Source organism: Vespa velutina, chromosome 4 (assembly GCF_912470025.1).
Source record: "Vespa velutina chromosome 4, iVesVel2.1, whole genome shotgun sequence".
NCBI lineage: Eukaryota > Metazoa > Arthropoda > Insecta > Hymenoptera > Vespidae > Vespa > Vespa velutina.
In genome coordinates, this window is record NC_062191.1 from 10,679,084 (window position 1) to 10,699,594 (window position 20,511).

General features: G+C 26.9%; 6 protein-coding genes across 9 annotated transcripts; 3 read left to right on the top strand and 3 right to left on the bottom strand.

Annotated features, from left to right (window-relative positions):
- The first annotated feature begins 549 nt into the window (after positions 1 to 549).
- Positions 550 to 4,110, top strand: LOC124948806 (lysozyme-like). Its single transcript, XM_047492997.1, has 4 exons — positions 550 to 785; positions 3,043 to 3,222; positions 3,325 to 3,398; positions 3,485 to 4,110. Exons 1-4 carry the CDS (start codon positions 719 to 721, stop codon positions 3,617 to 3,619), a joined length of 456 nt encoding a protein of 151 aa, XP_047348953.1. The 5' UTR covers positions 550 to 718; the 3' UTR covers positions 3,620 to 4,110.
- On the bottom strand, positions 3,694 to 6,998 carry LOC124948799 (nucleolar MIF4G domain-containing protein 1 homolog). The gene is made up of 9 exons (XM_047492987.1): positions 6,398 to 6,998; positions 6,125 to 6,304; positions 5,684 to 6,042; positions 5,303 to 5,587; positions 5,046 to 5,233; positions 4,805 to 4,980; positions 4,363 to 4,715; positions 4,149 to 4,280; positions 3,694 to 4,074 (listed from the first exon to the last, which is right to left on the bottom strand). The coding sequence occupies exons 1-9, from the start codon at positions 6,819 to 6,821 to the stop codon at positions 3,784 to 3,786; spliced, it is 2,388 nt and encodes a 795-aa protein (XP_047348943.1). The 5' UTR covers positions 6,822 to 6,998; the 3' UTR covers positions 3,694 to 3,783.
- A 453-nt stretch (positions 6,999 to 7,451) lies between these two features.
- LOC124948800 (NADH-ubiquinone oxidoreductase 75 kDa subunit, mitochondrial) lies at positions 7,452 to 11,002 on the top strand. 4 transcript variants are annotated; one of them, XM_047492988.1, is made up of 12 exons: positions 7,452 to 7,580; positions 7,812 to 7,972; positions 8,054 to 8,161; positions 8,243 to 8,608; positions 8,700 to 8,921; positions 9,003 to 9,138; positions 9,213 to 9,562; positions 9,632 to 9,817; positions 9,903 to 10,092; positions 10,172 to 10,347; positions 10,473 to 10,607; positions 10,686 to 11,002. In XM_047492988.1, exons 2-12 carry the CDS (start codon positions 7,826 to 7,828, stop codon positions 10,833 to 10,835), a joined length of 2,166 nt encoding a protein of 721 aa, XP_047348944.1. In that variant the 5' UTR covers positions 7,452 to 7,580; positions 7,812 to 7,825; the 3' UTR covers positions 10,836 to 11,002. The 4 variants fall into 4 exon arrangements, with proteins under 4 accessions (XP_047348944.1, XP_047348945.1, XP_047348947.1 ...); XM_047492989.1 differs by having other exon boundaries at positions 7,453 to 7,611; XM_047492991.1 differs by having other exon boundaries at positions 7,462 to 7,580; positions 7,822 to 7,972.
- A 41-nt stretch (positions 11,003 to 11,043) lies between these two features.
- LOC124948798 (general vesicular transport factor p115) lies at positions 11,044 to 19,638 on the bottom strand. The gene is made up of 13 exons (XM_047492986.1): positions 19,516 to 19,638; positions 14,747 to 15,022; positions 14,332 to 14,560; positions 14,006 to 14,262; positions 13,691 to 13,892; positions 13,467 to 13,615; positions 13,201 to 13,391; positions 12,968 to 13,140; positions 12,358 to 12,785; positions 12,107 to 12,287; positions 11,842 to 12,023; positions 11,366 to 11,749; positions 11,044 to 11,254 (listed from the first exon to the last, which is right to left on the bottom strand). The coding sequence occupies exons 2-13, from the start codon at positions 14,822 to 14,824 to the stop codon at positions 11,192 to 11,194; spliced, it is 2,517 nt and encodes an 838-aa protein (XP_047348942.1). The 5' UTR covers positions 14,825 to 15,022; positions 19,516 to 19,638; the 3' UTR covers positions 11,044 to 11,191.
- On the top strand, positions 15,287 to 18,110 carry LOC124948802 (glycosylphosphatidylinositol anchor attachment 1 protein). Its single transcript, XM_047492992.1, has 11 exons — positions 15,287 to 15,373; positions 15,460 to 15,651; positions 15,734 to 15,951; positions 16,029 to 16,185; positions 16,256 to 16,464; positions 16,524 to 16,741; positions 16,804 to 16,988; positions 17,061 to 17,191; positions 17,264 to 17,460; positions 17,520 to 17,687; positions 17,820 to 18,110. The coding sequence occupies exons 2-11, from the start codon at positions 15,510 to 15,512 to the stop codon at positions 18,088 to 18,090; spliced, it is 1,896 nt and encodes a 631-aa protein (XP_047348948.1). The 5' UTR covers positions 15,287 to 15,373; positions 15,460 to 15,509; the 3' UTR covers positions 18,091 to 18,110.
- On the bottom strand, positions 18,246 to 20,509 carry LOC124948805 (coenzyme Q-binding protein COQ10 homolog B, mitochondrial). Its single transcript, XM_047492996.1, has 3 exons — positions 20,030 to 20,509; positions 19,516 to 19,638; positions 18,246 to 18,814 (listed from the first exon to the last, which is right to left on the bottom strand). Exons 1-3 carry the CDS (start codon positions 20,035 to 20,037, stop codon positions 18,370 to 18,372), a joined length of 576 nt encoding a protein of 191 aa, XP_047348952.1. The 5' UTR covers positions 20,038 to 20,509; the 3' UTR covers positions 18,246 to 18,369.
- Between the last annotated feature and the right edge of the window lie 2 nt (positions 20,510 to 20,511).

The following is a 20,511-nucleotide window of genomic DNA, read 5'->3' on the forward strand; positions in this document are numbered from 1 at the left end:
AAAAAAAATTTGTATAAATAAGAGAAATTAATATAAAAGATTATATATCATATATATAATTACTGTTCAATCATAGATATAATTTCTAATTTCTAAAAGAACTTATTAATTGGAGTTAATATATACATACATACATATATATATATATATATATATATATATATATATATATATATATATATATATATATATACATACATTTTCAATAACGTAATTTCGAAGAAATCATTAAACGTGAATTAAAATAATTTCACTTATATTGCGGTAACAAACTGAAAATTAAATGCAACAATAAGACGACTATCATTTTTCTATTATTTCTTATGATGACAATTATATTTCATCCTTAGAAAAAGTATTTCATATATTAACAATTAAAAGAAAAAAAGAAAGGAAAGAAGAGTTGTCTGTTCGCTTGTTGAGTGAAGTATATTATACGACCAATCGTGATTGTTGTATTTTTTTTTCGAACAAGATCTTTGATTTCCCCACTTCTCTCTCTCTCTCTCTCTCTCTCTCATCGAGATATTAAAAACTAAAGACACTAAGCTATACAACCGCGTTCCTATATAAGGTGTTTATTCGCTCGGAGAGTGGATATCGTATCTGCATTCTAAGGAGTAAAGATATACCTAAGAGCAGAAAACGAACTAGTCGTGTATTATATTGAAATTACTCTATCCTATTTAATAATTCATATCATCATTTAAATAACAAAATGTCCAGACAATTTTACCAAATCGTTGGAATTCTCGCGTGTTTCCTTACATTCGCCGGCATTTATGGTAAGTCTTCCTTTAATAAATCTATTATATAGTTTTAAAAAATTAGAAAAGTTCAATTTACTAAAAATTTTTATGCTGACTTAACTCATTAATTATTAATTGACTCGTCATCGAGTTAATTATTAAAAAATAATTTTTAATGATTAGTATATAAATATTTTTGTAGTATTTAAACCTTGTATTGTACTTAAATGTTCTACTTCCGGTTCGATATACACATAACTGTCGTTTTTAAATCAGACCAAGTATTTCTTAACTGAATACTTTAACTGAATACTTAACTGAATATTTATAAATGTATAAAAATATGAATATATTTTTCATATAATACAAATGTCAATATTTTCCAAGAAACATTTAACCTCATTAAATAACTGTTTTATCAATGATGGGAAAATCCAATGTGATGCTAGTTAGATATGCGAATCCTATCACGTTTTATAAGGAATCGCTTGGTGTCAACGTCAGTTTTAAAACATGCCGTTTTGCTTTAACCTTGAATGTTTAATACTAACATGTAGCACATATATAAGTGTGTACCGGATATAAAATTATATATAGTATATCTCCCTGAAAAAATTTATCCCTTTTGTAGATAAATCTTTTTTTTATTTACTTTTGTAAGTATTCAACGATATATATATATATATATATCGTTACTTTTAATATATATATATATATATATATATATATATATATATATATATCGTTACTTTTAATATATATATATATATATATATATATATCGTTACTTTTTATATATATATATATATATATATATATATATATATATAAAGTAATAATAGAAATCACAGTAGTCACTAATAATCTTTTTAATAAATTTACCATTATATTTTCACCATTTCAATAGAAATCTACCTTTTTCGTTGATTAATATTTTTTTTGTTTTCTATTGAAATATTTGGTTAAAAGTAATAATATAGATTAATGATTATCGATAATAATAATCATAAATTTATATAGATCTATTCATAATTAATATTTGTACGATAGTATAATAATACAAAGTGTTTCTGGCACAAAAAATAAAATAAAATAATCCATAATAAAAATCACCGTAGATACAGTGACGTAATCATATTGTACAATATACTTCTTGCTTTTTTTTCCACCTTGCCGGTACCTCGTCGTCATACATAAAATTGGTCATAGTAAACGAAAGTATGGTGAATCGGAGAGAAGAACAAGGACGAAGAGAGCAACGCGTGTATATGATTTACATATACACACATATATACCTACATAGAGATGTCAGATGATTCGTCACACATTTCTTCTTTGTCATACATGCACCTACACGTATGTCATTGGTGTGACTTTACATTATCATAATTCATAAGTTTTCGTACAATCAGGATATGTAAGGATCACACTTGAATGTCTATAGGTTCCTCTCCCATTTCTACTTTTTTAAAAATAGATGCTTATGATGTCATGATCATAAATTTTTATCATAATTTTTACAATACGTAAACAGGATTGTATCAAAATCTGTAGGATGATCAAAAAGTTGTATCTATTTAAAAAAATAACCTGAAAAACTTTATTAATTTCATGATAATTAATAACATCATGGTCAATTGTGTGATTTTTTATCAAAATACATTAAGAAATATTTTTGAAGACTCGTAAAAGTTCAATGAACTACGATCAATCATCAATCCCTCGATTCTACTTTTATTTTTGCTGAGACTATTTATTTTCGAAGATGCGATACTATCTTCAACTTGTCTTGACTATCAAAGTCCTCGTCTTACCAGATCCGCTTTTCTTTTTTTATAGATTCATGTACATCTCTATATAAAATAATTCCTTCTCCGATGAGGATTCTTAATGGAATTCAAATTTTTTCGAAGTGAAAAAAAAATTCAATGTTCCTACCGGTTCGGAGATTAGAAAACAAGAATGTACCAGACGTAGAATTTTCAGAAACGATATGAGGTGATAACTTTAGGAAGATAAAAACCAGTTTAACCAGATTCGGTCTTTGGATTTTATTGAACCACTTCTTATGTTCCTATCGTATTTTTATAATTAGTGGAAAAACTGGATGCAAACGATTCGCTTATTTTTTGTTTTTGAAGTTCAATATCACTTTTGCAATGCACTTAAAATATATTTTTATTTGAATAAAAATATTATTCAAATAATATTTTGTCTTGAGTCACCCTGTATAATAAAGACAAAAAGGAATTTCTTTAGAATGCAAATATTTATGCGTGGCTTTTTTTTTTAGCACAAAATACGTCATCAGTTTCCAAGATATGTTTAGGATGCATTTGTGAAGCTGCATCAGGATGCAACACGACGCTCGGTTGCAACGGTGATGTATGTGGCCCTTTCCGCATAACTTGGGCTTATTGGGCTGACGCCGGTAAACCAACTCTAAACAACGAAGCGAATACTAATGAAGGCGGTCAGTAAATATTTTATAATACATATTTCATATACGTATATAAATACATATATTTCAATTTGTATTATTATCGTCTTATGTATAACTTCTTTTTATATACAGCATATGCAAATTGCGTTAACGATGCATTTTGTGCTGGACGCACAGTAGAAGGTTATATGAACAAGTTTGCTCGAGTAAGTACTACGAATAAACTTTTATATTTATTTTTATATTCAGAAATGATATATTACAAATTTTTATTTTTTGTTATATTTTATAGGATTGCAATGGTGACGGTGTTATTAATTGCGACGATTTTATTCGTATACACCGTAATGGTAGAAACGCTTGCACGACTCCATTGAATAGTAAATACGAAAATATTTACAAGCTTTGCATGCAAACGTTCGGTTAATATTTTATATAAATTGATATAAAAATGATAAATTGATATTAGTTTACATGTAATGTTAAGAATAACGATAAACGTTTCAGGATGTAAAATTCGGACTTATTATTTTTATAACAATTTTAATTATTTACATATACACTAATTATTATGATTATTTATAAAAATCCTTAAAATAATATTTTACATTCGCGATTAACCAATAGTTTTTCAACTTGATAAGCTCGTTGTTTTATAAGTGTACCTTCTACTTCCATTACTTTACACGATTCAATATTACGAATAAGGAAATGATTTATAAAGAGTCTAAGACTTTCTCTAAAAGTTTGTAATAAAGGAGATGAAGATATCCTTTCAAATACTTGTAGACAGTCTTCTTCATTCTTGCAAAGAAAAATACCTATCATAATCTGCCTCACAAGTTTCATCGTTTGTTTGTTCAATTCAGCAAAATTCAAAATCTATAAAAATATTTATTATTTTAATATAAGTATGAATTAAACATAAATGCTGATACACAAATATTCAGCATTACCTTTAAAATTGAAATAGATAAAGATCTCTGAATAAATAAGTGAGTTAAAAACTTGGCTAAGTTTGCTAACTGTCTTACATCGTAATTATCCAATATTTTAAATTTGTCCCACAACATATACTGTATGGTCAACTAAAATATAATATTAATAACAACAAATACATATATTTTTAACTTGTATAAACTAAACTTTTTATGCTTATTTTATATATACCTGATATTTCCTGTCACAAACACAGAATCTTTCTGCTAATACGGCATAATAAGGATTAAATTTCTTTTCTTGCAGACAACAGTCCATTAAAACATATATTATTTCTCTTTCTTGTTGATCTGTTAAGCCAAGATGAGAAAGTTTTTCAAAGGCATCTAAGTAATCTTCTGCTGTCATTAAAATACAAAAAATATTTCTTCTAATATCCGTATTCATTCTTTGTTTTCGTGCTAAATCAAGAATATTTTGACTGAACATTGCTTTGTTTTCTTCCATAACCTTTTTTCCTTTATCCAAATTTCTATTACCAGACCATGCACATCCTATTACCCACCACTTTCCTCTTTCATCAGCTAAATATATAAAAATTTTAATAAGTATTTTACAATTTACTTTATAATTTAATCATAACTTGATATAAAATAAATAATTTAAAAATTACCTTTTAATAAATCTTCCAAAGAAATATTTAACTTCACTATACTTTTACCCTTGTGTATGAAACTCTTCATAAGCTTTTTTAAATGCTCTGTATGAGATGGATCATATTGAGGTATCTTGCTTACATTATTATTTTTTATCGCCATTAAAATGTCTAACATAAATTTCACTCGTGAACTATAAGAATACAATAATATTTAAATAAAATCCTTAAAAATTAAAAAACGTAAAATGAAACTAACTTGTCAGATTTAATATTACTTGCTACTTTTTGCAAATTTAATATAAGTTCTTTTAATGCAAGTGGATCATCCTTTCTTAATGGAAAACCTGCAGTTTTCAAAATAAGTAATATCAACTCAATTTCTTTTTCCTCAAATTTAGAGGAAAGCATGTCTAATATTTGATAAAGAAGTTGATGGTTATAAACCTGTATTGAATATATTCAAATAAAATATTTTATTAAATTCAAAATAAAATATGTTTATACTTGTCTCACCTTAAAATTATATAAATGCGATAATAATAAAACTAAGTTATCCAATTGTTTGTCTTCTACAGTGTGCTGTACTTTTAACATTTCATCAAACTTTTTACTAAATGTTAATAAGAAATGAGCACCTACTTCAGTCCCTACATTTGCATGTAAAATTGTAATTAACATCATATGCTCACAAATTAAACGATCTGGAGTTAATACTGGCGAAATCAAGGCTTGCATTATTAATTCTGATAAAATGGTGTTCATATCATTACGACTATTACACATATATAACTCATCCACCTGAAATATTTGACATCATCAATGTTAATAATATTCTTAATAATCAATCAGCCATTAAAGATTAAAAAATCATAATGAAATTTATTGTTTATTTACCTGATTGGCTATAATATGCATGTTACTTTCTGCTAATCTATTTAAAAGACCTTTCAGTTGTTTCTTCAGTCTACATCGTTTTTCATCATTATCCTGCATAGCTTCTAATGGTTTCCTTTGTATTACAGATGATATATTGTTTACAATATTACCTTTTTTATCTCTCGTTCGACCATAAATATCTTCCCATAGATTGTCACTGTCAGAAGACTCCTGTGAAATATCTGTTTCAATATCATTTATACTTTTATCTGATAACAGATTTGTTTCATCTTCCTCATCACTTTCCTTTATTGAATCTATCATTTCATCCTGCTTTTTTTTTTTGAATTTGTCTTTATTTAACATTATTTGAGTTTCTATAAAGAATAATCACGAATATTTACTTTCTTATATAACTTCAAATAGATCAAAATAATGATAAAAAATTTCTATTTATACCATGCTGCTCATCATTGGACCAATCATTTGTATCATGATTTTTAGTATATTTTGTATCATCATTTTCCATAAACATTGCAATATCTTCTTCAAGATCTTTATCTCCTTCACCTCTCAATAACTGCTCTTCCATTTCGACTACCTGTTTTCTATTTTCATTATCACAAAAATCTAAAAGATCTATCACAATGTTAAGGAATATTATAGATACATAATTATTATATCCTGTAAAAAATTATATATATCAAAAACAATAATTTTAACAAAGGATACAATCTAAACCATCGTTAACAAAAGATTTAGGAATTGTATTGCTTTTCCGTTTATTTAACTTTAGTCGTTTTTCTAATTGTTTTATCATCTTATCTTCATTCTCATTATCAATAGTTAAATTCGATTTTATATCTCTCTTTCTTTTCTTCTTCTGCTTCTTTAATTTCTCATTGGCATTATGCTTGCTATTATTTTGATGTAATTCATCATAATTTTCTTGTGATTTTGTTACGTTTTCTTTCATCCTATCAGGATTTAAAACAAACCTACCAAGAATTTGTTTTCTATTTTGATAAAACATTGCCTTTTTTGCTTTTTTTTCCTGTCTTTTGTCTTTACGTATTTGTTTACGTGTTTTCTCACATGGTTTGTTCTTTTTGATATTTGTGTTCTTAATTGAGTTTTTTCGTTTTACAGAAACCATGTTTTATTATAGTCACTATCAAAATATTGCACATAAATGATATAACATTAATTTTTAATTATAATTCATTTGCATACATATTTCAAATGTTTTTATATACACTTTAAAAACCGACTAAACCGTGTACTTTATAAAGTTACATACTATATGGCAACGTTTCAAAAAGCAAATTTCGAATAACCGACGCAATCATCATGTTATTATTATGAAATCTCATGCGTACTTTGCTTTTTTTTCATAGCTATAATTGGTGGACATTTCTATATAGAGCCAATCGGGATGACGTGAAATATAAATATATCATGGTAACATTTCATAGAAACTATGATGTACTACTATAATTACTGACATTTCAAAAATTATAAATAGAATTCATTAAATTAGGATAATTCTGTTTTTATTTTTTTAACATTTGTTCTTTTAAATAATATATGAAATATTATTACTTTTAATGATCTTTTAAAATTTCCAATTAAATTGCATTTCACTTTACGAATTTAGACAATATTTTTTGTTATTAATTAATTATTAATAGAATCAGTTTATATAAAAAAATAAATTTTATTTAAACATTTAATTTTATTATTCAAGAATATCGATTTATTATCATAGTTGCAATATTGATTAGATGTATTCATTGATTCGCAGTTAACTTGGCACCATTTGGCACTGTGCATTGTGCACAATTGTGATTTGACAAGAGTTAAAACGGGTCAAGTAATATCTTGAACATCCGCGACTAAAGATTGAGGAAGTTCGGTAAAGCAATGATATCTTAGTATAAGTGTAGGTAAGAAGTTCGTAAAATGACATTACCATTACTTTTATATATTTAGTATTGCACTTTTTTCCTTTATAGTAGGTATATAATAGGTTAATACTTCTAATTTAGTTTCTATATGTTTCTTTTATTTGAGTTATTTTACAAGCTTCTACTTACATGAAATATAATCTTTATTTATATTATGTAACAAAATTTAAATAACTTAGGCAATTCAAGCAAAATGTTGAGACATTCAGTAGTGAGAGCTTCAAGCCTCTCATGTGGTAGATTGGGGATTCATACATCTCCAAAATTACAGCAAGAACTCGTAGAGCTTTTTATAGATGATAAACCTGTTCAAGTTCCACCAGGAACAACAGTCCTACAGGTAGATTTCTGTATTTTGTTTATGATTTGTTTTATCAGGTGTTATATAAATTACAACAATAAATTATGATTCAATTTACAGGCTGCTGCAACTGTTGGAGTAGAAATTCCTAGATTTTGTTATCATGAGCGTCTTGCTGTAGCTGGAAATTGTAGAATGTGTTTAGTTGAGATAGAGAAACAAGTAAAAGTAAGCCAATATTTTATATACATTTATATAAAATGTTGCATGTAAAGGAAAAGAATATAATTAATTTTATATTTTATTTAGCCAGTCGCAGCTTGTGCCATGCCTGTAATGAAAGGATGGCGAGTAAAAACTAATTCTGACTTAACTCGAAAAGCACGAGAAGGTGTCATGGAATTCTTATTGGTGAATCATCCTTTGGATTGTCCAATCTGTGATCAGGGTGGCGAATGTGATTTGCAAGATCAAAGCATGGCTTTTGGTGGTGATAGAAGCAGATTCATTGATATTAATTTCACTGGAAAGAGAGCAGTACAAGATAAAAATATGGGTCCTCTGGTTAAAACAGTAATGACCAGATGTATTCATTGTACAAGATGCATTAGATTTGCTTCTGAAGTTGCTGGCATTGATGATTTAGGAACAACAGGTCGTGGAAATGCTATGGAGGTTTGCATTAGAATGTATAACTCCAAAAAATATAATTTACAATATCATTAATATTGAAGAATAGAAAAACATTATGTCAATTGCAATACAGGTAGGAACATATGTCGAGAAAATGTTTTTATCAGAACTATCTGGTAACATCATTGATTTGTGCCCTGTTGGAGCTCTAACAAGTAAACCATATGCTTTTGTTGCTCGTCCTTGGGAAACACGTCGTACAGATAGTATTGATGTCCACGATGCAGTTGGTAGTAATATAGTTATTTCTCATAGAACTGGAGAAGTTTTAAGGATTCTACCAAGAGTAAATGAGGTATATATAGTTTCATACATTTCTATGTCTGATAAATATAAGAGAGTTGTATTTTTGAAATATCTTATGTTACTTTTATAGGAAATAAATGAAGAATGGTTGTCTGACAAGTCTCGTTTTGCTTGTGATGGCTTAAAATGTCAAAGGCTTATAACACCTATGATGAAAATTAATGGTAAACTAGAAAATGTTAGCTGGGAAGATGCACTTATTGCAGGTAATTATTAAACTTGCTATGTTCTACAAAATTCATTTTATAGTTTGATTAACGAAGTATCTCATTTCTTTTAGCTGCAAAGGAAATATGTGGCGCATCAAATAAATGTGCTGCAATTGCTGGCAAACTTGCAGATGCAGAAGCTCTTGTAACTTTGAAAGATTTTATAAATAAAATAGGAAGTGAATCTCTAGCAACAGAACAGAGTTTTCCAAAAGATGGTGCTGGTATTGATTTAAGAAGCAATTATCTTTTGAACAATACTATAGCCAAAGTCGAAGATGCAGATGTTGTTGTATTAATTGGTACAAATCCAAGATATGAAGCACCACTAGTGAATACTCGTCTTAGAAAAGGATATATTCATGGTGAACAAATTATTGCTTTGATAGGTCCTGATGTAGACCTAACATATGATCATGAGGTACTTAAAAATTAAAATATACTATTTGTGTATGAATATTTGTTTTATAAAGTACAAAATATATTTCAGCATTTAGGTGATTCATTAGATATAATAACTCAATTAAAGAGTGGTACTCATCCATTTTGCTCAACTCTAAAGAACGCTAAAAAGCCACTCATTATCTTAGGTGCAGAGCAGTTAACTCGAAAAGATGGAGCTAAAATTCTTGCTGAAACACAAACTCTAGCCAAAGCTTTGGAAAGTACTTCCAAAGTAATAATTCCTTAATGAATCATAAAATTATACCGTTATAATAAAAGTAAATTATAACATCATAATTTTTTTTTTTTTATTTAAGATCAGTGGAGAATGGAAAGTATTGAATCTGCTTCATACAAATGCATCACAAGTAGCAGCATTAGATATTGGTTATAATTCAACTGTAGAAAAAATTAAACAAGAACAACCAAAAGTATTATTCCTTTTAGGAGCAGATGATGCAAACATTACAAAGGAAAATTTTCCTAATACATTCATTATTTATATAGGTATAAGCAACTTAATATCAGTTAATAGCATTAAACTTATACAAAAATATATTACTAATATAGGATATTACAAATATAGGTAGTCATGGTGATCAAGGAGCTACTATCGCAGATGTTGTATTAGCTGGTGCAGCATATACTGAAAAAAATGCTAGTTATGTTAACACAGAAGGACGTGCACAACAAACTTGTGCAGCTATTACACCTCCTGGTATGGCACGTTCAGATTGGAAAATTATTCGTGCTCTTTCTGAGGTAATTATATATTTGCATATTGCAGATATAATTTATATTTTTTAAATATTAATACTATAAGTGATTTTATATTTATTATTCTTAATTTGATATAAAACATTTAAATGTTTGTTTATTTTGTACAGATATGTGATATGACTTTACCTTATGATGACTTAAATGATGTACGATTAAGATTAGAGGAAGTTTCACCGCATTTAGTCAGATATGGTGATTTGGAACCAGCTAATTTCTTTGCAGAAGCATTGGAATTATCCAAGGTGTGTATGAATGTATATGTTTACTAAATATTTGTTAAATAATATATAAATAATATTTTCATTTTAATATTAATGCAGGAAACAAAAGGTTCATTCTTACCAGATCCAATAAACATAAAACAAAAATCATTGGATCAATTTTTCATGACTGATGCTGTGTCACGTGCTTCTCCAACTATGGCTAAATGCGTTCAAGCAGTTATAAAACAGCGTCAGAATGAAATATAAATGATAGCATTATTATGTATATAAATAAAGTTGTGTAATAATAGAGAAACAATAATTATAGATTAAATTATTTAAAAGCTGGATACCAATTTATGTGTATCTGTAGTCATCGATACTATAAGAATAAATAAACATGATAAATAAATAATTCAAAGTATATCATACAATCACCTTGTTATGTCTAAAGTATGATGCAGTTCTTTATTCGTAGATAAAAATTCAATTTTTATTAATAAGACAAAATAACAGTTTTGAATGAAATAAATATGTTAACCATTTAGATTTAGATAACATACAGTTTAATAATAATCTTATCAACAATCTTATCAAATATTTGTTTCCATAATTATAATACTTTAATTACTTGATTCTGGTAAGTCATCAGTATCAAGATCTCCAGAACTTTCATCTGATTCTACCTACAAATAAATTATCAATTAATTTTCAAATAAATATTATAAAGCATAAATAATTGTACAATTTAAATTATACAGAAAAAATTATAATATATGTATATACAAATTTAATACCTTTTCTCCCAAAGCAATAAGCTTCTCTTTATATATCGAGATTTTACTATCTTGATCTGTTAAAAGTTCTAGAAGATCTTCTTGATCTTTCTTTAATTTTTCAAGTTCTTCTGTTTTTTCTTTTAACTTATCCTCAAGGATAGATTCTTTTCTATTTGTATCATTTTGTTTATATTCTTCTATTATTAAAGCATGCTTAGCTAAACTTGTTTCCAGCTCTGTCACTATGTCTTTACATCTATCAAGTTCTTTTTTCGAAGAACATGAATTATTTGCACAGGGTATAGCTTGTTTTCCATCACATAAATTTGTTTGTGCAGCACGGAGAACCAAGTTTTGATCTTTCAAATAACTAACAGTAGTTCTAAGTTCATGTACGTGGGACTGCGTATTATAAAAATATAATTTATAAATATATTAAAAATCAACTATATGTGCGTGCGTGTATGTTTGTATTACTTATTATTTATACGTACTTCTAATTCTTGTTTTTCTTTCATGAGCGTATCCACGGTTTGATTTAATTTTTGTACTTGTATATCTTGTTCTCTAATGAGATCTTTGTACTGTGTAACTAAAGTACAATCAGCTGGTGCCAATACTGTCATTTGATTTTTTTGTTGTATACTACTATCTGATACTGACTTTATTACTACCCCTAATTTATTACAAATCAAAAATGATTTTAATTAAATACGAATTCCAAACTTTAATATCATAATAAAATCAATAGTGATATACCTTCTAAAGTTTTTATTAATCTACAAAATTCATAATCTAGCAAAAGTTCTGATGGATTTTTTGCTGCAGGCTGAGGATGTTTTAATGCCCGAGAATAAACTTCGTGTCTTGATATACCACCAATAATATCTTGAAATCTTTCTAGGCCAATTCTATTTTCTATTAAATTACATAATTTTTCCTAAAAATAATAATGTTTTAATATTATAAATGAAATGTTAGATATATCTAACATCATGAAATCATTATACCTTTGTATATGCTTGTACATTGTTGTCATTAAAATGTACACACAAACCAATTAAAAGAGCACACATATTTTGGAATAAAGTCTCCTGTAAATCTTCATTATTTTCTTGCGATGATAAAAGAGTTGTTAAATATGTAACGGAAGAATCAATATTTAAGAAGGCCTTCACTGCAGTAGGACAATGAGCAGTCCATCTGCAGAGTAGCATTACTAGACCTAATTTAGATTGAGTTTTGTTTTCTTGTTGCAATAACAAAATGCACTGTTGCATTAAAGTAACTGGTGGTTTGCCGATATTAGTAGCAAGAAGAACTCTCAAGAGCTCTTCCTTTTGAACATTATTATTAATCAGTGCATGAGATAATGCCACTGCAGAAAACCAATTTGAAAGTGGGTCTGGAGAAAATAATCCTCCACACAGCAACTGTCCTACCAACAAGTTTCGAAACTATTTTTTATCTCTAAATATATACTTCTAAGAACTAAAGATATTGAAAAGAATATTTTTGTCTAACAAATTATTCAATTTTAAATAGAGCTTTAGATTAAATGTAATATGTATTGAATTCTTAATGAAATATAAAAGTTAGTAATAATGTTATTCAGCAAACCTGTTGTTAAAGATGGTGCTTCATTGCCTTGAGGCAATAAAGTTTGAATTAGTTGAGTTTGTCCTATTTCATTTTTATAAAGGAAACATTGGAAGCAATATAATACAGAGCACCTTAGAAGAAATGGTTGTTTCTCATTTACCATAGACATTAATAAAACAACAATTGCAGGTCTGTAATAAAATAATTTAAAAATTTTTAACAATAACTTTTTTCACACATGTAATTATTACCTTGGAGGTGCACTAGGTGCCATAACACTTGATAAATATTCTTGATTAATAGCGTTTCCTCTAATAACTTCTGCTACAGCGTTAATCATTTCTGTTAACACATCAGCTGGTATTCCACTGGCCATTAGTATATTGCATAAAGCTTGTAATAAACCACAAGCTTTCATATTTTTTTGACAAGCAGCTAACGCCTTTAAATATGTCCAAAAATTTAGTTCACTATATTTATAATACCATATCTCTATCATTGTATTACTTATAAATACCTGAGCAGGACAACTGGGTGCTACTAAAGCACGAACAACCTGTATCATGCAATGAACATTGGATACTTTTTGTGGACTCCAACCTATCAGATTATCATCTATTTCTGTTTGCATTTGGAACATGGGTGTTAATCTCTGAATGTAACTACCTATTATAATTTTATAAAAAAATTATTCTCTAATCTTTTATATGTTCCATTAAATATTATAGAATATACAATAACCTTCTTTGAAAAAGGTCTGATTACTTATGTTTCCTCTAAGAAGATTTAACATCAATAATAAGCAATCTTCCACAACTATACCACCTTCAGCTCCACCTTCTTGCATGATAACATCAAAAATACGATCAAATGCATTTTCAAAGGCCACAATTTTTTGAATGTTCGCATTGCCTTTTGTTAATTGTATCAGTAACAACAATACCTAAATACAGATAGTATTGTTTATAAATTATTAACAGTATGAATTATATACTATAAGTATTTATAAATGTTAAATAGTTAATATATTTACAGATATCTTTAAATAACACATACATCATTTCTTATAACTTCTCTACTATCACAAAGAAGATCCATTAGCTTTGAAACTCCCATTGGACTAACCAAAATGATTTCTTGAATTTCTTTTGGCCTATTAGCTAATAAATGTGTAAGTAATTTTAATGCTGGCCATCTAACTCTAAAGTCAAATTCTTCTAAAAATATTAGAACTAATCCGACACTATCTGGCTGTTTAATGAATATTTCAGTGAACTGTTCACCTATTTTATTTTTTGGTCCATGTTTGTCAACTAAAAAAATAAATAGAAAATTTGTAATACTATAACAACTTGTCATAGTAAGATTGCATTTTATCTCACCTTCCTCACTAAATGTTTCAGGATTTGTTATATTACAAAGAGTATCCAATGCTAAGCCAATGATTTCACAATCAGTTCTATCCATTTCTAACACTTGCCTTAAGGCATCCATTCCTTGTGCACCAACCTCCACACGATAAGTGCGCGATAAAGCTTTAAGAGCACGACATGCATCTCTTCTATCATCGAGTAAAGTAGATGATAAAAGTCTGTTCACTAACTTCTCCACCTATATGTTAGAATACATATAGTCAAAATTGAAACAATTTTTTATATAACACAAAAATATTACCAGATCAAACATGTATTGATTGTAAATGTAATGATTAAATTTATTTAAAAAAAAAAGAAACAAAACTTATTGCTTTGATAAATAATCATAAGGTTATCCGGTATAAATATATATCATGTATACCGTCTCAGCACCCGATGGCTGGTTTCCAGACGGCGTAGAACCCAGAACAGATTTTAAACTACTTTTAAAGTACTCCATCTTGTTAAGCGTTAATTTCTGAAGAGATGCTCTGTTAATACATGTCACGCTAAGTAATCATCACAAATTGGCATCTTGCATCTTAGCAAACGATAACTCTTCCATATGACTTCTACGTCAAGATCAGTGTGTCGATATCACATATCTACGTGGAGTGGTCCACGTGTAACCATAGCAAATTCAAAAACATTTATTTCCCTAAAAGAAAAGAAATTTATTTCTTTGGTAAGAAATTAGTTGGTAATAAAATTTCATCGAGTATCTTTGTCAACATAATTATTAGCATCGTCAATATCTTGTAATTTTAATTTAATCATTAATTTGAATTGTTTCAATAATAGCTTGGTATGTAATCACAAAATTTAAACAATACTGATATCACATGTGATAAGCATATCAAATCTGTTTCCTCTTTTTAACGCTATATGGCGCTAGTTTTTCTGGAATCATATATAGTTTGTATATCTACTACAAGATATAGCAGAATATAATAGTGTCATTAAAGTTATATTGTTGATATGAATTCACAGGGCTTATTATAAGAACGATGTAATATTATTTAACTTTTTCAAAAAATGTTTCTATATCGAATATCTACTTGAACAATAAAAAGTGTTTATACAATTATCAAATAGATTTTATTCGACAATATAAAACGATAAAAAATAGGAAGAAATAGGAAGAAATGGGTTTATTAACTGATCCTAGAGCAGGCACAGGAAAAATGATAAAATTTCTCTTGAAAAGAGAGAAACAATTGTGTTTTCTGCTTTATATTGGCGGTGTTATATGCACTATGATTCTAGCAGTACCAGTATTTAATGATCGTAAAAATAATTTTTTAATTAAAATTATAAATGAATGATTATCAAGTAAAATCATTGTTAATCCAAATTTATTTTATTTCAGATACTTATTTCTCTGAAAATGCTTTATTGCCTGGATTAGTAACAAAAGAGAGCAATTTAGATCAAACATCAAAACAATTTTATTATGAATTATTACATGAAATGAAAAGATATCCAGATAGTATGCCTTATGCATGGCTGTCAGCAAAATTTAATCAACTTCATCTCGACACTTTCATCCATAATTTTTCACTGATATATCCATTTAAGCAACAAAAAGTAAATAAATAAAGTTCCTATATAATCACAGTTTTAAATCATTATTCAATATTAAAAGTAAATAATAACATTTTTAGTTTACAGGACAAAATATTTATGGAATAGTTAGAGCACCCAAAGCAGCAAGTACTGAAGCAATTGTTGTCAGTGTACCTTTCCGACCTATTAATAGTGTTTACTTAAGTACAGCACCTTCTGTTGCATTGCTATTAGCATTTGCTAAGTTTTGCAGAAGTATATTTTTTTGAATCAATATAATTGTGATAATATCATTATACAAAATATATATTATGAATTTTTTTAGAACAAAAATATTGGGCCAAAGATATCATTTTTCTTGTAACTGAATATGAACAATTAGGTATGCAGGCATGGCTAGATGCTTATCACGGTGTTACAAGTGGTCAAGAAGGTATATTGGTAGCTGGTGACTTACCTGGCCATGCTGGCTCTATTCAGGCTGCCATTAATTTAGAATTACATGCAATGAAAATTTCATCTATAGATGTTAAGGTATAGTTTCTAAAGTTATCTGTATATTTAATTTTAATTTCTAATATCTATTATTGAAGGTTGAGGGATTAAATGGACAACTACCCAATTTGGATCTTTTCAATCTAGCTCAAAATATGATTGCCAAAGAAGAAATTCAAAAAACATTCCAACGTAGAGTTGATAATACTGATACAAATAAGTTGAAAAAATGGTGGTATCATTTTAACACATTGATGACAATGGTAGTTACTCAAGCTACTGGTATACCAAGTGGAAATCATGGATTGTTTCATAGGTATAGTTTAAAATTATAAGTATTCTTGCATAATATAAATATATGATATATCTATTTTATAGATTTGGTATCGAAGCTGTTACTTTAGAAGGATTTGAAAGAACTGGTAAAGCTTCAGAAGCAAATTTTTATCAAGTCGGCCGCGTAGTAGAGAGTATGGTACGCTCGCTAAATAATTTATTAGAACGTTTTCATCAATCGTACTTTTTTTACCTTTTACCTTCAACAGATAGATATGTTTCAATAAGTAAGTTAAAAAAGTATATTTTATAAATTCACTTGATACTAGTTTATACGAATTTTATACAAATTTTTATAGGTTTATATATGCGTCCTTTAGTACTAATTGTAGCTAGTCTTTTTATAAAAGCATTTTCTATATGGCAAAAACTCCAAGCTCCAGTATTTCAAAGTGATGAAAAAGACAATTTACAAGTTCAGAATGTTAAGGTTGATATTTTTTGCGAATCATTATCATTACTATTTGACTTGAATATATTTTTAATTAAATATTTTTTATAGGTAAAAAAATTCGATATTGGGAATATTACTTCAGAAATATTATGGGCACACACATTTGGTGTATGCTTACTTTTATCTCCACAAATATTTACTTCAATTGGTAGACAAATGTGGAATTTGCGTACAGAAGATTCTATATATTTTGGTAATGCTATGGCTACAGTTTTAACATTATTGTGGCCTTTGACTTCAAGAAGGTAAGATAAATATTACAATATAATAAACAATTATTCTACATAAATATGTTTTGTTTCAGAGTAGTAAAATATGAAAATACGTTATTGATTTCTGTGATTGCATCAGTGGAATTAGCTACAACTCTTATATGTGTTGCAATGTGTAATTTTTCATTAGCATTATTAGCAGCATCTGTATATGTGCCAGCTGCTTTATTTAGTAAACCCAGACAAGGATCTGTTCAGGGGTAAGTTTTGTAGGACATAATTATATGAATATAATAATTATATATTTTTACTTATATTAATATTATAATATTGTTGTAAATATTGTAAATTTGTTGTATTATTGTAAATTTGTGTGTATTACTTCGTTTTAGGTTCAGAATTTTGTTGTATATATTATGGATTTCTCTTCACCCATTTGTTGCATCATCTATTGTTATTTTAGGATATACTTATGTGCACTTTCCTGAAGAATCTTTGTTGTCTCTTATATTTAGTGGATATCGTGCCACTAAGCAAGCATTTGTATTCAGTATTATTGATTCTATGATTTATGGAAATTGGTTTTATAATGTAACTATGACTGTAATGCTTCCTATTTGGTTATTATTTTGGAATATTGTATGTCTTAAAAATACATCATAATAAATTTATAGTAAACTCTTTACAATCTAAAATAATATTTAAAAATTTATCGCTTTAATGTTAAAGAGATAATAATTCCATATACTATTTTCTTTATTTGATATTTATAAATACATATTTGTTTTACTCTTTTTTGTTATATCATTTATATTCTTAAGTTTTTATTTAAACAAATAATTGCAGAAATAAAATATTTAAATAGTTTTTAAATAAAATAAATTAATTATTCTTTCAATTGTTATAATTATCAATGAATATATATTAAATATTTTATTTTCGTCATCTTTCTAATCGTACTGTTTTTAAGCATGGTTTACCATATCTTTTTTCTGCCTCTTGAACAAAAGCATTTTCCATTTGTCTTACAATTTCATTAAAAAACAAATTAGACAAATGAGAATGAATAATTGATTTAAATTCAAACGATAAAGAGAAATCTATTACACATGTCTTTGCATTATTTTTTAAACCTGGACTAAAAATCCATAATGTTTTCAAATGATCAAATAATATACCGTCAGTACAATCTGCTTTAACAAGACGAGAAGGTACCATTGATACTTCAGAAGTATAGCTTTCGGTAAGAGGAGGAAATCCTATAACTAAATTAGCTTTGAGAAAATTTTCTTTTTTATAAATAATCTCTGACTTCTTACAAAAAGGTACAAATTTCTTATAATTCTCTACATCTGCTACCACAGTGTAAATTTGTTCCATTGAAAACCTAAAAAGAGAATGTATTTTTCCAGTAAATTTTTAACATTTAGCTTCTACTCAAATGCCGAATATCAATTTACTCATTCAACTCATGTCTCATATACAAACATATTTCAAGCTATCATCTGAATTTCTTCATATTTAAACATATTGCAAAAACAAATAATATTTTTCCATTTAAAAAGCAAATTAAAATTGCATCTAAAATATTCAAAATGTTTGAATTCTTAATATATAACATTTATATATACATGAGAGTAACTCCTGAAAAAAGTGAATATAAACAATCGAACAATTAACTTTCCTTAACAATAGAAACTAATTCAGCCGATCTCTGCATTAACAAGTAAACATCATAACTCTGTTAAACATTCGCGTATTTTAATTATTTGTAATTATATATTAAACGATTAATATTTATTTATTATTTTATTTCTTTAAATTATATTAATGTTAATATATATAATAAATTTGCTCTTTTCTTATTTTTTCTACAGCATATTTAAATTTAAAAAAATCAAATTGATTATTGAAGAGATTTCAAATAATTTTTATTTATAATGTAAAATTAAATGTGAAATTTAATGTCGAAAATTACACATACATCCAGCAAATGGAAAATGCTCGATTTAAAGAATATATACTATATAATTGTACAAAAAATTATAACAACAATAAAACAATAACTTTTGTAATATATGTACTTACCCGATAAGTTTCCGACCTTCGTATTCTTTCAATTTGCCAGACTGCTGCGCCACATTTTTAATACTGACTTTTATGTAATTATGTTTACATTGTAAAATACGTTGTTCAATCGCGAGAATATGTCTGAAATAATGATCAAAAATTAATTATATTATATGATCGATTTCATATTACTTATTTTATGAAATAACAAACGTAATTATTTTGTAATTCTGGCGCGAATTAGTTAAAAGATGTAATTTATTTAAAATATGTACATTTAGGAATTCTTTTCTTTTTCTCAACAATCTTTTTTTCGTAATAGATTAGAAAGTATATGAATAATTTCATAACCTTAATTTAAATAACCTTAATTATTTTTACCATATAAAATAGTTGAAAAGATTGAAACGAATATAAAAAATTGGCTGATAAAAATCTCTTAATAATGATACACATTTTATATAAGATACTTAACCTATAATTAAAACATTAGCGATTATCGATAAGTAATAATTATGTAATATTTTATTACCTATACATATTAAAAAAAAATATTTTCTATAATTTTCTAATGCACTTCAAAATTTGAAACTTGTTATTCATAACACTTCACTATAAACTTTGATTATACACCAAAATCTAACATTTTTCTTTTCTTCAATAATTATTATATGTTTATTTTTTATTACAGTTTTTTACATACTTTCATTTTTATATTTCAAAGATAATATAATTTTAGGAGAAAATAACTTAATGAGCTATATATATAAATCGACGTGTCTTGGCTTGATGGCGTGTATTTCACGTGTATTATACATCGCTCTTTATATAAGAAAACAAATCAAGGGTATAAAGAAAGATAGTTTCAATTTATATTTTGTTAAATTTTCAATGTAATAAGTATAATATCATTGATAAACAAATGAAAAAACATAATAAAGAATAAATATTAAAACAAATATAAATTTCTACTATTTCTTTGTGAACAATATCTTAGAAATATATACAGGACAA

Excerpts from the sequence above, each read along its gene's own strand:
- LOC124948799 (XM_047492987.1), bottom strand. The coding sequence starts at position 6,821 with ATGGTTTCTGTAAAACGAAAAAACTCAATTAAGAACACAAATATCAAA. Across the intron at positions 6,305-6,397 it reads TGTTAACGATGGTTTAGATT|ATCTTTTAGATTTTTGTGAT; the intron begins GTATCCTTTGTT and ends ACATTGTGATAG. Across the intron at positions 4,075-4,148 it reads TATCTATTTCAATTTTAAAG|ATTTTGAATTTTGCTGAATT; the intron begins GTAATGCTGAAT and ends ATATTTTTATAG.
- LOC124948802 (XM_047492992.1), top strand. The coding sequence starts at position 15,510 with ATGGGTTTATTAACTGATCCTAGAGCAGGCACAGGAAAAATGATAAAA. Across the intron at positions 15,952-16,028 it reads ATCCATTTAAGCAACAAAAA|TTTACAGGACAAAATATTTA; the intron begins GTAAATAAATAA and ends TAACATTTTTAG. Across the intron at positions 16,742-16,803 it reads AATCATGGATTGTTTCATAG|ATTTGGTATCGAAGCTGTTA; the intron begins GTATAGTTTAAA and ends TCTATTTTATAG.
- LOC124948805 (XM_047492996.1), bottom strand. Across the intron at positions 18,815-19,515 it reads GAAGGTCGGAAACTTATCGG|GTTTTCAATGGAACAAATTT; the intron begins GTAAGTACATAT and ends TTCTCTTTTTAG.
- LOC124948806 (XM_047492997.1), top strand. The coding sequence starts at position 719 with ATGTCCAGACAATTTTACCAAATCGTTGGAATTCTCGCGTGTTTCCTT. Across the intron at positions 3,223-3,324 it reads AGCGAATACTAATGAAGGCG|CATATGCAAATTGCGTTAAC; the intron begins GTCAGTAAATAT and ends TTTTATATACAG. Across the intron at positions 3,399-3,484 it reads ATATGAACAAGTTTGCTCGA|GATTGCAATGGTGACGGTGT; the intron begins GTAAGTACTACG and ends TATATTTTATAG.
- LOC124948798 (XM_047492986.1), bottom strand. The coding sequence starts at position 14,824 with ATGGAGTACTTTAAAAGTAGTTTAAAATCTGTTCTGGGTTCTACGCCG. Across the intron at positions 12,786-12,967 it reads AGCACCATCTTTAACAACAG|GACAGTTGCTGTGTGGAGGA; the intron begins GTTTGCTGAATA and ends ACTTGTTGGTAG. Across the intron at positions 12,288-12,357 it reads ATGTACAAGCATATACAAAG|GAAAAATTATGTAATTTAAT; the intron begins GTATAATGATTT and ends TATTATTTTTAG.
- LOC124948800 (XM_047492988.1), top strand. The coding sequence starts at position 7,826 with ATGTTGAGACATTCAGTAGTGAGAGCTTCAAGCCTCTCATGTGGTAGA. Across the intron at positions 9,563-9,631 it reads ACCTAACATATGATCATGAG|CATTTAGGTGATTCATTAGA; the intron begins GTACTTAAAAAT and ends AATATATTTCAG. Across the intron at positions 10,608-10,685 it reads AAGCATTGGAATTATCCAAG|GAAACAAAAGGTTCATTCTT; the intron begins GTGTGTATGAAT and ends ATATTAATGCAG.